This window comes from Melopsittacus undulatus, chromosome 2, assembly GCF_012275295.1.
Source record: "Melopsittacus undulatus isolate bMelUnd1 chromosome 2, bMelUnd1.mat.Z, whole genome shotgun sequence".
NCBI classification, from domain to species: domain Eukaryota; kingdom Metazoa; phylum Chordata; class Aves; order Psittaciformes; family Psittaculidae; genus Melopsittacus; species Melopsittacus undulatus.
This window is the reverse complement of record NC_047528.1, coordinates 103254995-103268175: the sequence shown is the minus strand read 5'-3', so window position 1 is coordinate 103268175 and position 13181 is coordinate 103254995. Positions and strand designations below refer to the sequence as shown.

General features: G+C 38.2%; 2 protein-coding genes across 9 annotated transcripts in view; one reads left to right on the top strand and one right to left on the bottom strand.

The window, feature by feature from the left end:
- Nucleotides 1–356: 356 nt before the first annotated feature.
- On the bottom strand, nt 357–4352 carry LOC101875624 (putative protein FAM172B). Its single transcript, XM_013129708.3, has 3 exons — nt 4239–4352; nt 3656–3726; nt 357–1418 (listed from the first exon to the last, which is right to left on the bottom strand). The coding sequence occupies exons 2-3, from the start codon at nt 3686–3688 to the stop codon at nt 369–371; spliced, it is 1083 nt and encodes a 360-aa protein (XP_012985162.2). The 5' UTR covers nt 3689–3726; nt 4239–4352; the 3' UTR covers nt 357–368.
- An 86-nt stretch (nt 4353–4438) lies between these two features.
- The window catches only part of SENP7 (SUMO specific peptidase 7), a 39935-nt gene continuing 31192 nt past the window's right edge, over nt 4439–13181 (top strand). For 3 of the 8 annotated variants that reach the window (XM_031051360.2, XM_031051361.2, XM_031051359.2), the window contains exons 1-4: nt 4447–4503; nt 5579–5625; nt 8090–8213; nt 10533–10627. In XM_031051360.2, the coding sequence (XP_030907220.2) occupies nt 5618–5625; nt 8090–8213; nt 10533–10627 (227 nt within the window). In that variant the 5' untranslated portion in view covers nt 4447–4503; nt 5579–5617. Of the gene's footprint in view, nt 4504–5578; nt 5626–8089; nt 8214–10532; nt 10628–13181 lie in introns of all 8 variants that reach the window. The other 5 variants (XM_031051366.2, XM_031051364.2, XM_031051362.2 and 2 more) reach the window with 3 other exon arrangements.

Genomic DNA, 13181 nt, shown 5'->3' with positions numbered 1-13181 from the left:
TCCTTTTAATGAAAACTATGTACTTATGCAAGTGTTTTCCTGATGGTCCAGTCTGATCATGCAGACATAACTGCAGAATGTTTATTTTTTTTAATGATAGAGGTAAGAGTTGCTATACCTTAGCATCTTTATTTTGCAGAACTTAAATTTCACAGCTAACTGAAGGGTGTGGCTTACAGCTTTCAACAAGTAACTTATTTCCTGATAGTTAACTTGGATTTGTGTGTTCCTCAAAAAGAAACAAACTAGCTTCAAACTTAGAACTGTAAGCTGCTGCACAGTGAGATGAGGGTCCTTAGATGACTGAAAGGGGCAGTTATGAAAGGAAGAGACCATTATCAAGAACAAATCAGTATACCTTTATTGCCTCACTTCTTACTTGTTCTGCTTCTAGTTGCAATAGGTGATTGTCTAGAGGCTGTTGCGGTCTTGGCTTTCAAAGTGCTCTTCAGGTACTTGAAGATGGAATGTAAGCAGCAGGAGGGGGCTAAACCATACTTTTCTGTCCCAGCAGAGACAGTACGACAGTTCAGTTTCATGAGAGAACCCACAACTTTATCTAGAGGTTTACTGTTTGACACCCATTCACGGCAATGTTTCTGTATCCATTCTTGTAGTTGTGGATCGCTTCTAGTCTGGTGCCACACGTTGTGCGTGGAATCAATGAATGCCACAGAGTACACTTTATTCATTACCTCCCCTTTTCGCTGCACTAGCAAGTCAACAAACACCAAGCCACCATAGCCATGGGCAATGAAGGCCACGTTCTTGGCTGCACTCTTTGAAATGAAGTGATCCCATACATACATGGTATGCTCCTCAGGGTTGCAGCTGCCCCTCTTGGGGACCCACCAGGTAGACTCCATTGAAGTCAGTGCCTCTTGACTGGTAGAGAAACTTAACCTTTCCTTTTCAGTCTTCAAATCAACGAAGTTGTCATTGGGATTCAGTACAATGACCCCCCCATGGCTTTCAAGGGCCATTTTGATGAATGGTGTTTGTGTTCCATGCCCTAGGCCCTCGCTGATAATTATCCTTTGCCCCCATTGTCCTGCACGGAACACTCCACGGTCTTGAAGAAGGACAATTAGGCTAGAGGAACTTGTTAGTGCATTCTCACTCATGAAAAAGAAACTTCTTGGTTCATCCTCTGTAGCATCAGTAGGAATATAAACTTTCTGCAGCATGCAGACTCTTTCCAGGAGCTCATAAACGTATTGGGTAATCAAGTTTCCCAAAACTTGATAGCGTTTATGATTCTGCTCATGTGCATTCTTGTAATAATTGAAAACAAAGGACTCATTTGTATCCAGATGCCTCAGTTCCCCTTTTATGTTGAAGTCGTACTTCAGTTCCTCTTGATACTCTGAACCCTCTATTAAGTTCCTCAAGCTTAGTTTGTGCTTTATTTGTAACCACTACAAATTAAGAAGACTATGTTACTATAGTGAAAGACCTCCATCTGACACCTACATAAAGAAAAACTATTGTATAAGAATTAATATTTAAAAGTGGCTACAAACAAAATACTTATTGATACTGGCTATTTCTTGGTAGGCTATAGTAACCCAGTTGCTTGTAAAGGCTCTCACAGGTTTCAGTTACTAAACTCCAACAGCAGTATATTAATAATAATCTCTTCAGTTACTTGTTCATCTTTGCGAGTACTTGCACATGGAAATTGTACAATGGATGACAGAATAAGCTAGCCATGGTGACCCAGGAACAGGAGAAAATAAAATTCATGCAGCAAACTTTCATGAGATTAGACTGATATCTCTAGTTTGAGCTAAGATAATTTTTCAGCTTATATGACTAATGAACTGATAAGGATTATACCCAGAATTAGTTTCTGTGCAACTCAAAAATTAAGCATATAACCTCCTATTTTCTGTATAACTCTTCATCATACTATTGACTGTCACTGCCTGTAGAATGGTAAACATGAGGTAAACTTTAGTGTGGTTAGAATCCTTGTTCTTTAGGACTTTTTCCTAACAGCAGATATTTGCAAGAATCAAATTCCTGTAATTATAACAATTGTAAAATCTTAGCACAGGTTTGGGTTGTTTTGGTGTTTTTTTTTTTAATGGTTTATATAAAGTTATATTTGGCAAAAACATTGGTACAAGTTACTATATACCTTTTAATTTTTCTTAGTGAAATAATGAGTTTTTTAGAACACAGTAAACAGTAAACTCACTATACCAGCAAAGCTGGTTACAAGGACAGAAAGTGATCTGAAAATTTTCATGTAAACAATTTGAGTTGGAAACCATGGGATTCAGGTTTCCTTTTGAGCAATCTCCACTGGGGTAGAGATATTGTCATCTCTCCAAGGTCATTCTTGTCTTCTGATTAATAGAGAGTAGGCTAGAAAATGGTACCTTCTCCTTTTTTATCTCATAAAATAAGTACATATAGAAAAGGGAAAAAATTAGATTCTGTGGTAGCTAAACCATTTACTGTCTTGCCAGTTTCCTGGAATGGAAACAGCACAAGGGAGTTACAAGTGCGTATGTTCCTCTATGATTTTTCCTTCTGCGGGAAGGCATGAAAGACACAAACGAGTTGAGTGAGACAGAGTCTGTTTGCTATACCACTGAAATACAGGCAGTTCACAAAAAAGAGATCATATTTAGTAGGGAGGAAGCTACCTGTATTCATGTTGTGCAATAGAGTAGGGGAAAAGTGAACACGATTTGACAAAAGATGTCTGTGGATAAAGCTGAAGCACAGAGGAAGCATTCCACAACAGGTAGGAAGAGACAAATGCAGTTTCCCCATGGAATGTTATGCTGCCCAGCACTTCTCAGGGCCCTTTTCTCACCCCTAAAATGTTGGAAGCTGTAGTTTCCCAACATACTATGAACAGGAAGTTACTATGCTCTTACTTCAACAACATTGCTTTTTCAGTTCCAAACCAAAACAAGGATACATGATTACAGAATAAATCCTCTGTATGTAATATTGAACAACTGTGTATGTAATATTCAACATCTACTTGAAGAAATAATTTACACAGCATTGTGAAAGGTTTCTGAAGATTTCAGGAGGCAGGAACAAACAAGAGTGTTACATCAGGCATAGGTATGACTTCCCTTCCTAAAATTGCCTTTAGGGTGTGAACTTAAAAGTTTTGAAGTAATTTATAGTAGTTTATCACTAAAGAATTCTCTTGAATAGCACCTTATACTCACATATTTTTTAGTCTGGAGGACTGATTTTGTTGAACTCATACCATTTACAGAACTGAAAAGCAGCAGTTACAGATTGCTCTAGGTGCTCTACAGATGCTCTAAATGCTGCATAATGAATTTACTTTTTTTTTATTTTCTTTTATAAATCTGCATTTTAAGTCAGTGTTGACTGCTGCTTGTCCTTCACTGTCTACACATAAATGCAATATTCAAGGGTGTTTATTCTGGCAGTCTACAATTTGCTATTTTGATTTTTAAAAAATTACTGGGTGTGGAGGAAAACCCCCTTTTCCCTTCCTCTCACTTCTGGTTGGTGTGTAAAATGCTTCCACTGTAAATTCAGCAAGTATTTGTTACAGCAATTGACATATTCCAAATACTACTGCAGTACAAGTAATATTCTTCATAAGATTTTCAATTTAAAACCACTTTATTCTAGTGAAGCCCAACATTACCATATGCTCTCCTGTAAAATCGGTCATCATCATAGATGGAAATCTTTTTCACCCTGGGGTTCTAGATAGTTCTGTGTGAAAGAAAATAAACCATTTTAGTTCAAGTTTTGTTACTTTATGTACTTTATTATGGGCTTATTTATAAAATGTATCAGTTGCTGATAGTTAAGGTCATCTTAAAGCCTTTCAGACAGTTCCAAGTTACAAGGTAACATCTCATACTTTACACCTGACCATAAGTTGCAACTACGAGTGTGAAACTGAAAAGTTGTCAAAACCAGTTAGGGACAGCTTCCCATTACTTAATAATAAAGGCAAAACAAAAGGAAAACTCAAAGTTACACGAAAAATTTACAATTCTGAAGCTGCCCTGAAAACAGCCAAATAAGCCGAAAACCACCAACCAAAACCCCACAAAACCCAACAGATGGGTCTTGTTCTCCATTTGGCTGCGGGAAGACTCCCATAGTGTAACGCTATCATTTACTCCACGTGATTTACTTTTTTCTCTCTCAGAGGCTTAATACCGAACTAAACTCAAAGTAGTTAAAAACCTGACGGGGCGCGGGGAAGCGAGACGAACCTTCTCGGGAGTGGAAGAAGGGTAGAAGGGGTTGGGGAGAGAGAGCTCGCGGGACAAGGCCGAACGGCGGAGCTCACGAGGGAAGCGCGGGTAGGCCCTCAGGGCGGACCTGAGTGAGGGGGGACGGTCATCGCCGTTCCGGGGCGGAGCGGCGGGCGGCTCTATCGAACCGGGCGGAGGTGGTGCCCAGCCCGGAAGTACCCGGGGAAGCTGCGCAGGCGGCGGGGCCTGCGTAAACAAGACTGGTGGTGGTGAAGCTGCGCTGGTGAGTGGGATGGGTGTTTGTTCTCTAGGTGATGAGATAGGGATAAAACAAAACTAAAACTGGCTGACAGTGTCCGTGCTGGCTGTCTGAGGACGGGCCTTCCGTGGTGGACAGGGTTTCTGTCGCGGACTAGCAAAGCTGACAGGCGGGGGTGGGTGAACTGTGTTACACTGAGGAGGGAATGTTGAGTGGCGGCATTGCTGCTGTTTCTTGAGAAGGCTGAGGAGGCAGCGGAGTTGCTGACTCCCAGCACTTGTCCGCTTGCTAGTGAACAGCCGGTTCCCTACCTAGCAAGAAAAACCCGACGCCTGGGTGAGAAGGAAGCTGGGGAAGTGGTGGGGAAGCTGAGGCAACGGTGGTGTTGGGCAGACTCCTTCTGCCCCGCTGCTCGGCTCGGCGGCCGCCACCGACGCGGCGGGGCGTTCTCCTGCGTTGACAGCCCGGCTGGTGCCACCCTTGGATGTGGCCTCTGCTTCCCCTCAGCGCTTGTCAGTTTCTCCACTTTACAGGTGTCTAAACAGGCAGTACGTTGGCTTTCCTTGAACAGGCTGTAGGTGTTGTTCCCCACACCAGGGGGATGAGGGTGAGAGCTGAAAAACCGCTGAGCTGAATGAAAGTATATGAACTTGACCGGTCACATGTTTCTCTTGTATCGTGGCTGACTTTTTTCCAAGGCTTGTAGTGGCAGAGCAAGGGACAATGGTTTTAAACTGAAAGAACATAGGTTTATGTTTGACATAAGGAAGAACTTTTTTACGAAAAGGTACTGGCACAAATACCCTAGAGAAGCTGTGGCTGCCTCATCCCTGGTAGTCTTCAAGGCTAGGCTGGATGGGCATTTGAGTAACTTGGTCTATTGGAAAGTGTCCCTACCAGTGGCAGGGGGTTAGACTAGATGATCTTTAAGGTCCCTTCCAACACAAACCATTCTATGAATGATTTTTTTTGTACTAGCTTGCTCAAAAATTAATTTCATGTTCTTGCTTTTAATACCTGCTACTGTGGTCCTTCTTCCTTCTGAATAAATAAATAAAAAATTGCTAAGCTTATTTTATTTATATTTTTTCTTTTTCAGTAGAGAAAATTATGGAAGGAAAAACGGCATCCTCAAGTAATGTCAGTGTAAGTGTCCTACAGTTTGCAGCAATTTATTTTGGGGCTGTTGGTGTCTTAGGATGTTCTGATGTATTTGCACAACCAAATTCACTCTCCAGTCGTCCAGCTTTTGCTTTGTTGGAGCACTCTTTCAAGAGAAATACTTTATGCTGGTAGCAGTCAGTAGTAATGTCTACTGCTGAATGTGTTTTTGAGAACATTTTAAGACCTAAACTAACATTCTAAAGTATTAAAAGTAGAGGAGCTGCATAACATTGTTATCTGCAGAGATGTATTCAGACTTCTTATGCTAGTGTTTAGGGTTGGTTGTTTTTTTTTTTATTTATTTTTCTAAAATATCCCTATTTGTAGTGGTTTCTAGCAGTGAAAGCTTGGTAGAAACAAGCTGTAGGCACAGCAACTGGTTAGATCAGGTAAGGTTTGGACTGTCTAGTGTTCTAGAAATCAGCTGTTTCCAGCACCTTGTTTATGTGCATTCTCTGACCTTTGTCCTACAGGTGGGAACCTTCAGAGAAGTACTACTGATTTAGATGAGGAGTCTAAGTGCATATGCAGGTGCATGTGTTGGGGTGGTCCCTTTCTATAAGGGGAAAGCTGAGGCAACTGTGTAAATTGCACTTACAATACATACAGACCTGTGTTGGTTACTTCTTGACTTCGTGCTTGTTCCATAAATGCAGGCACTGCAAGCCAACATCTTCTTAATGACTGCAAGCACTGGGAAAATACTGTACAGTGGGAATTTTGCTGATGAATGTATCTTGTGCTTTTTATCCCTGTCTGTCCATCTGTGTATCTCTTTTGTGTGTCTGACCTTACCTTTCTCAATGTTACCTGTTCTCAGTGTTATCTGTTATGTTATTACAGAGGTCATCTGAACCTCTGTAACTTTAAATACATGTTACATTTTGGATAAATGTATTCTGAGAAAGTTCGCAGTGGAAGCCCCTACTTGGGCAGCAGGTAGAGTTCTGAAGTAAGAAATTTGTACCTGGCCATTAAGGTGCAGATCAGAATAATGCATTCTGACTGATAAAACCTGTTTATAGGTTTATTTTATCGGCCACTTGTCAAAACAAAATGACAATCAAGCAATCTAACGGTAGATGTTCTTGAAAGAGAAAATGTCTATTTTAATCTTTAAATGTAGATTAAAAGGGAAGGGAGGTACTTCTATTAGAATTGTTGCCTGTGCACAGCACTTGCATTCTATATAAATTGAGGAATCTGTTATTGAAGGTGTATTTGTTCTTACAGCATTTGACGAGCAAAAGCAGTTTGAGGTAGTGTATAGAAAATTCAGGTCTAATTACTAAAATATTAAATCTTTGTTTCAAAGAAGTGTAGAGGAGAAATAGGAGCACTCGCAATTCAAACTGAAGAATTGAAGGATTATCTCATTATGGTACAGTATGCTTCAGTTGTGGTCTGTCTGAAGGACTCCCTGTAGAGATAACGCAGTTTCTGTATTCATGTCACTGTTTGAGTCTTTGCTTGTAATTTCACATTACAAGCAGAGCATTTGGTGGCTTGCAAAGTCAGTTCATAGTACACTTGACAATGGCCATCACATGGAGTAGCTTCAGCTTTTTCCTGGCTGAGATAGATGATTATCTGAAAGATATAAATGTTGTGATACATTCTAATCTGGTTGTATTTGCAGGTAAGGTTTTGCTTTCCAGGACACCTGGAGAAATGGCAGTTTCTCTCAACTTTCATTCTTTTAGTTGATATTATTTGAACTGGCTTATTTAACTGATAGGAAATTTTAATCTCTCTCCTTGTCTTGATGAACTGGTAGAAATTTAGTTTGACCACTTTTGGTTTCAATTTCAGTAAATGAACATTCTATCTATTTTCTCTGAATTGGCAACTTTCTGCAAAATATTAACTGCTTTATCTGTCAGTAATTACTTTTGAAATGCTGGTTCCATTTTCGCAAAGGTTGGCAATGACAGCAGATGATACCATTGCTGATGCAATTTGGAGAACATAGTGTATTTGTGATAAATTATCATATCAAAATACTTGTACTCTTATAAGAGATATTTGCTCTTCATCCTTTTTGAGAGCATGCCTGGTGTGACATCATGGCATTCAGTTACTTTGTTTTCTCTTTATATTTTTTTGAGATGAGGTGATTAAACTAGAGTGAAAACAAATCAGAGGGAACTAAGAAATTGTCAGTGCCAGTAGATTGGTTGTCACCTTTTGGGCACTCATTTGAGGTTGTTGTAAAGTTACTGAAACAAGAACGTACTCAGACAGTTCATGTGTTAAAGCTAGGTCCTCATGTTGTACAGCATATGATTTAGGGATAAAGCATTGATGAGCCACGCATTTAAATTAAAGTTACAGGTCTGTGCCTCCCTTGCAACTTGGTGAATTTGCCTGATAGTTAAGAAAACTTTATACATGGCACTGTGTCAGCTCAATACCAGTGGATAATTTAGTTTCATCTTGTGTGCAGCATCATCTATTTTCAGTTTCATATACCAATGAAGAAAACAAAAACCAAATCAGACGATGCCCAAGTTCAGTCCCCTTTGGCAAGGTTCACAGACTCCCACCATTGTGACTATCCTTTAAAAGAGGTAAAGAGAAGCTCTTTGAAGTATAAAGTCCATAGGAGAATGTTGTATGGGGTTTTGGTTCTGTTTTGCAGGATGGATTTCTTTCAATACTGCATGCTGCCTTGTGATCAATATCTGACCCAGATTGTCTTGGAAAGAGACGTGTGTAGATCTGAAGTCTGCCTGCAAGCATACAGTTACAGAACTTAAGAATCTTAGTGTTGTATTGCACAATAAATAATTAAAAAGCAGAGTTGGTCTTCAGCTGACCCAAAATTACCTTGAAAATGACAAATTTAAAGGCAAATATATATATATTATATATATATATATATAAAGTTAGTTAGATGTCTTCTGATTCCTGAACTTTTAGGTTATATTTAGCTCACTTATCATACTCCCTGCTACAGTATGGAAATATGTTTTGCATTGAGTTTTTAATTAATCATTATTTTTATCTAAAAGCTTAAACATTAAGAGAAAATAGGAAGTATGACATTTGACAGAATTTTAGGTGACAGAAATAGCTGATGTCAATATTAAGACCAAAAGACTGTAAAAGTACTTTTATGGCATTTATAATTTATTATCATGTATGCCTTTACCATCTCAGTCATTTATGGAAACAAATATTTGATTCTATAAATCTGTTCCAGATACAGTAAACATTTTTAAAATGCTAAGTTTTGGAAACATATTTTGCTACTCTTGACTCCTTCAGCTCAGCATTGAGAGTTGCTGGTTGTTGTTGGTTTTAGTGATTTCAGAATCATGGAACAGACAAACAGTCTCCCCTACAGAGGAGTATCAAAAACCTAGTGAGGGAAGTTAGGAATTTTTTTGATTTACGATAGTGGTGATAATGTGACCCAGGTCTCTTGGTAGGCCTGATCCTTTGAGCATGTTGCAATACAAACTGATTGTGTGGTTCTATGCTGTTAATACTTTAAGTGAGCAGAGCATCCCATTACAGTTAGGTTTTAAAGCTGGAAGTAAGGTAACCTGTGGTTACAAGGAGCAGCCTTTTGGGCGGAGCCAGGCAGCACTTGCATGGAATTCCTCCTGCCTTTCTCTCTGCCTCTGTAAAAACAGTGATTAGACCTGGTGAACTGGAAAAAAGATAAAATCTTTTTCCTTGTTTTGTGCATACTGCCTAATTTTCCATTTCTCATTTTTCCTGTCTGTGTCTATATGTTTCAGATTTTTCCCATGTAATAGAGGGCTTTGTATGCTTTAAATGCTGACTAGTCTTATACTTAAAAAAAAAAAAGATTGCTCATGAAGTATCATAATTAAAATAAATATTGTTGGTTTATCCATAAAGACTGTTCTAGTTGTGTTTAGTGTTGCTGGAGTTTGCTCCATGTTGTCATAGAGATTTTGCGCAGCTTTTAGTGATTTGGGCATATAGGTCCCTAACATGTTCAAAGACCAGTTCTATGAGGTGTACTAGATAATGTTTGAAGGTGGGAGGAAGTGAGAGCACCTTCAAAGAATTCCTTGCTCCTAGCTGTTGTAGTAATGAGGGTATTTTCCATTAGAATCAGTCCTTATATGTTGGGGAAAAGATTGACTTGGAATGCACCTTTCAGACCTCGCTGTAAATTATGCATGGGCATAAATTTTTCAGGTGCTTTTTCACCCTATGCTTTAACAGAAATGAAAATAAGTTTGCTTTCAGCCTGACTGGCATAATTTTCAAACATCTGTTTGGTTTATAATCTTTTATGTAAAAAAAAAAAAAGCGAGGAATGATGATGAGGAGGTAATGGCAGAGGGAGATAAGCTTCTGAAATTGCAGAAATAGCTATATGGTTTAGTGGGGCTTCACTTAATTTGAAAAATGTAAATACATTCTGATGAGGTAAGAGGATTTGGAAAAAAACAGTCTTGCTGTTGTGGTTTTTGCAACTGAAGTACCAAATATTCAAATTGCTTTTCCATATCTGAATTTTTTATCTTTGAGTGGAATGTAACTAACTTGCTTAACCTCTGCTTTGTTTAATTCCATGCATTTATCTTGCATATCTGTGATTATGTAAAAGAGGCCTAATACTTAAGTCCCTGTTTAGGATAGTTCTTGTTTAAATAGGGATATAATTGAATTGTTCTGTATTGCCAATTTTCTTTAGGAGACAAAAGTTCCATTCAAGGTCAGGTGGTATGTGGGTGCTTTAATTCAAGAAAACTAATTACTCCCAAAATTGTTGTATATACTCTTTGTGGTTCTGCTTATTTGTATAAGTTGCATTGTTTCAATGTCTGACATTGTTTCCTCTTTGTAGTGTAACACCTATTATGACATATTGGAACCTGCCAGTTTTATTTGTTTTATTTCAGTGCACATTAAGTGCCAGCAACAGAAAGTATTACACAAAAGGAAAAAAGCAAAAGGACTGCAATGGACACAGCTCTAATCATGAAGAATTTATTGGGTAAGAAGTCATCTTAAAGTTGGTTCTATATATATTCAGAATTTCATAATCTTTCTTGAGGATGGGTATCTGCTCCCTAGCTAATTATGTCACACAGATGGTTTTCTCAACCATGAGAGAATCATGTTTCAGTGATTTAATGGCAACTGTAACTTTTTATTTGTTGTAACATAACACAAGACTGCTACATTGGCATGTTAGTGCAACACTTACTGGAGGAATTACTGCTTGTTGACCTGATTGAAATACTTCAAGGCATTTGTTACTCTCTAAGTGTAAATTATCATTCTAGCCCTAGTTATTTAGGATATTTAAGAAGTTTGCCAGATTATCTTTTGCTTGTCAGTTTTTGCTCTGTAGTCCACAGATGTTAACCTGGCTTTGCCATGTCTTAAAAACAGACAAACAACAACCAGTACAATATGATGATTGGTAGGGGAAGGCCATAAAAAGCTAGAGGTCTTTCACCTTGTTACAGTCAAGACACCTAAGTGAGTAAATAAGACTGCTGATGTGCCACTTTATACTTTGTTGCCAAGAGCAGGTATCTGGGTTTCTTTGAGAGGATGACAAATTAGTCAAAATCATCTTCTGTGAAGCCATCAACTAAGTAATTGTTTATCTGAGAAAATTTTGAAGCCAAGTGTCAATTACATTGACAAATGGAAATGAAAATGTAGAACTAGATTCATTAACGGCTATGAAATATAATGACTTTGTTAATAAATGAATTATGTTTATCTTAAAGCAATTTTTATTCCACAACTCTAAACAAAGAAGAGTATGCATTCTCTGCCCCATTTTCTGACTGGAAGTTTACTTGATCATAAGTGATTTCTTATTAAGAGGCTGTTGAAAACTAAGTGCACAGGTAATGAAAATAATGGCAGTAAATGATTTTGATGCTGAATTTGATGTTTTGCAGCCTATGAATAGTCATTGTTTAGCCTGATGTTTATATTCAGAATGCTTCCAGCTGTTGCAGGGAAGAGCTGAAGTTATAAAAGATTCTTGAATTTATTTTTCATACCTCCTTAGAGGCATAGCTGTTAGTTAACATGTGGTTACTTCAAAATGCTTCTCTCAGTAATTTTGACCAAAGGAGTGGCTCAACCTAGCCAAGTGTAAAAGCTGTGTTAATTGCAGTTTCCTGAGTTTTAATTATGCTGTGAAATGGTTGATACCTGATATGAATCTCTAAAGGCCTTTCAGTGAGCTTTGGACTGACCTTTCAACATTGAGTTACCTTTGGATCTGTTATGTATGTTAAGAGATGAGAGAATTTCAAGTAGTATTTGTAGATGTTCTATCATTTTTACCAAAATTCTTACCAGTACATTGAGAGATGATTTAGACTGTAAAAAGACAGTTAACATTCAGATATCAAACCTGTGCATTTTTCAGTTCCTCAAAAAGAGATGCGTGCTTAGACACTAGCTGAAGGTACTTTGTAAAATGAACTTAATTTACCATACGCAAAAAAACCTTTGTTCTAAGTTTTCCACGTGAGTACCCAGTGTTTCTCATTAAGTCAAAATCGACACACTGACCTCATTGCCTAATAACTAGAAAGAGCACACAGGTTCTAAAGAGGTGGTGTTTGTTGAGCAAAAGTCAGAACTGACAACACTCCTCAGAAGAGGAAAGAGTGAAGTAACATGCTGACAATATTTCTAATGCAAGTTTTTCTGTTCCTTTTTTTCATTTGCAATGAAAAGCAGTAAGTCTTAATGACTTATTTACTAGTTGCTACTGGCTTCTGTTGTTTTAAAAACAGTATTCTTTATTGATAGGAGCTAATCTCATGTTTAGGGAGACATGTTTCATCTGAAATAGAAGTCAAACATTTTTCCCTAAAGGGCTACAAACAATAGCTTTTGGTCCCTTGCTTTGGAAGGTAGGACAATACTTGAGTTATTTCCCTGTGATAGACTTGGCAGGAGCAGCTAATAGCATTTTTCATAATTATTTTTTTTTTCACCTGTATGTGTAAGTATGTTTTCATTACCTTTGCTTAGGTATTTTTTTCAGTTTTGTGGAGGTAGATAAGAAGTGATATGATAGGTGCTTGCTTTAGGAACCTTTGTTTTTTCTTTACCAAGATGCCTCCAGTCTTAATTTTGTGCAGTTTACTTGCTGAGTCTGCTGGTGGGACTTGCTTTTAATGTATACTTTGCTTGCCTTTTTTTCTGCTTGACACTAATTTGTGTCTTTTGAAATGTCTTTTGCATTACTTGCTCACTTTATTCAGTGGACAATTTAACAGGTAATTCAGGGGTCTCTGTCTCAGCCATTGTTTACATATGTACAGGTTGGTTCAGGTGTAGATATTTTTCCTGAATCTATTTTATGCTCAGTCTTAATGACAGATTTTTTCAAGGAATGTTGCCAGATGCCATTCCCCCTTTAGAAAGGGAAACCATTGAAAGCTCTGATGCCACTATAAAGCTTTGAAGGTCAGGTCATAACCAGTTGTCCTGTCAAGGTTAAGTCAAAAACTGATGCCACATAAGAAGTGATGCCTTAGCCGGGCCGTGACATCTTTAAGAATAGC

Coding starts and splice junctions, on each gene's coding strand:
- LOC101875624 (XM_013129708.3), bottom strand. CDS start 3,688: ATGATGATGACCGATTTTACAGGAGAGCATATG. Junction 1,419..3,655: donor ATTTTACAGGAGAGCATATG/GTAATGTTGGGC, acceptor CTTAATTTGTAG/TGGTTACAAATAAAGCACAA.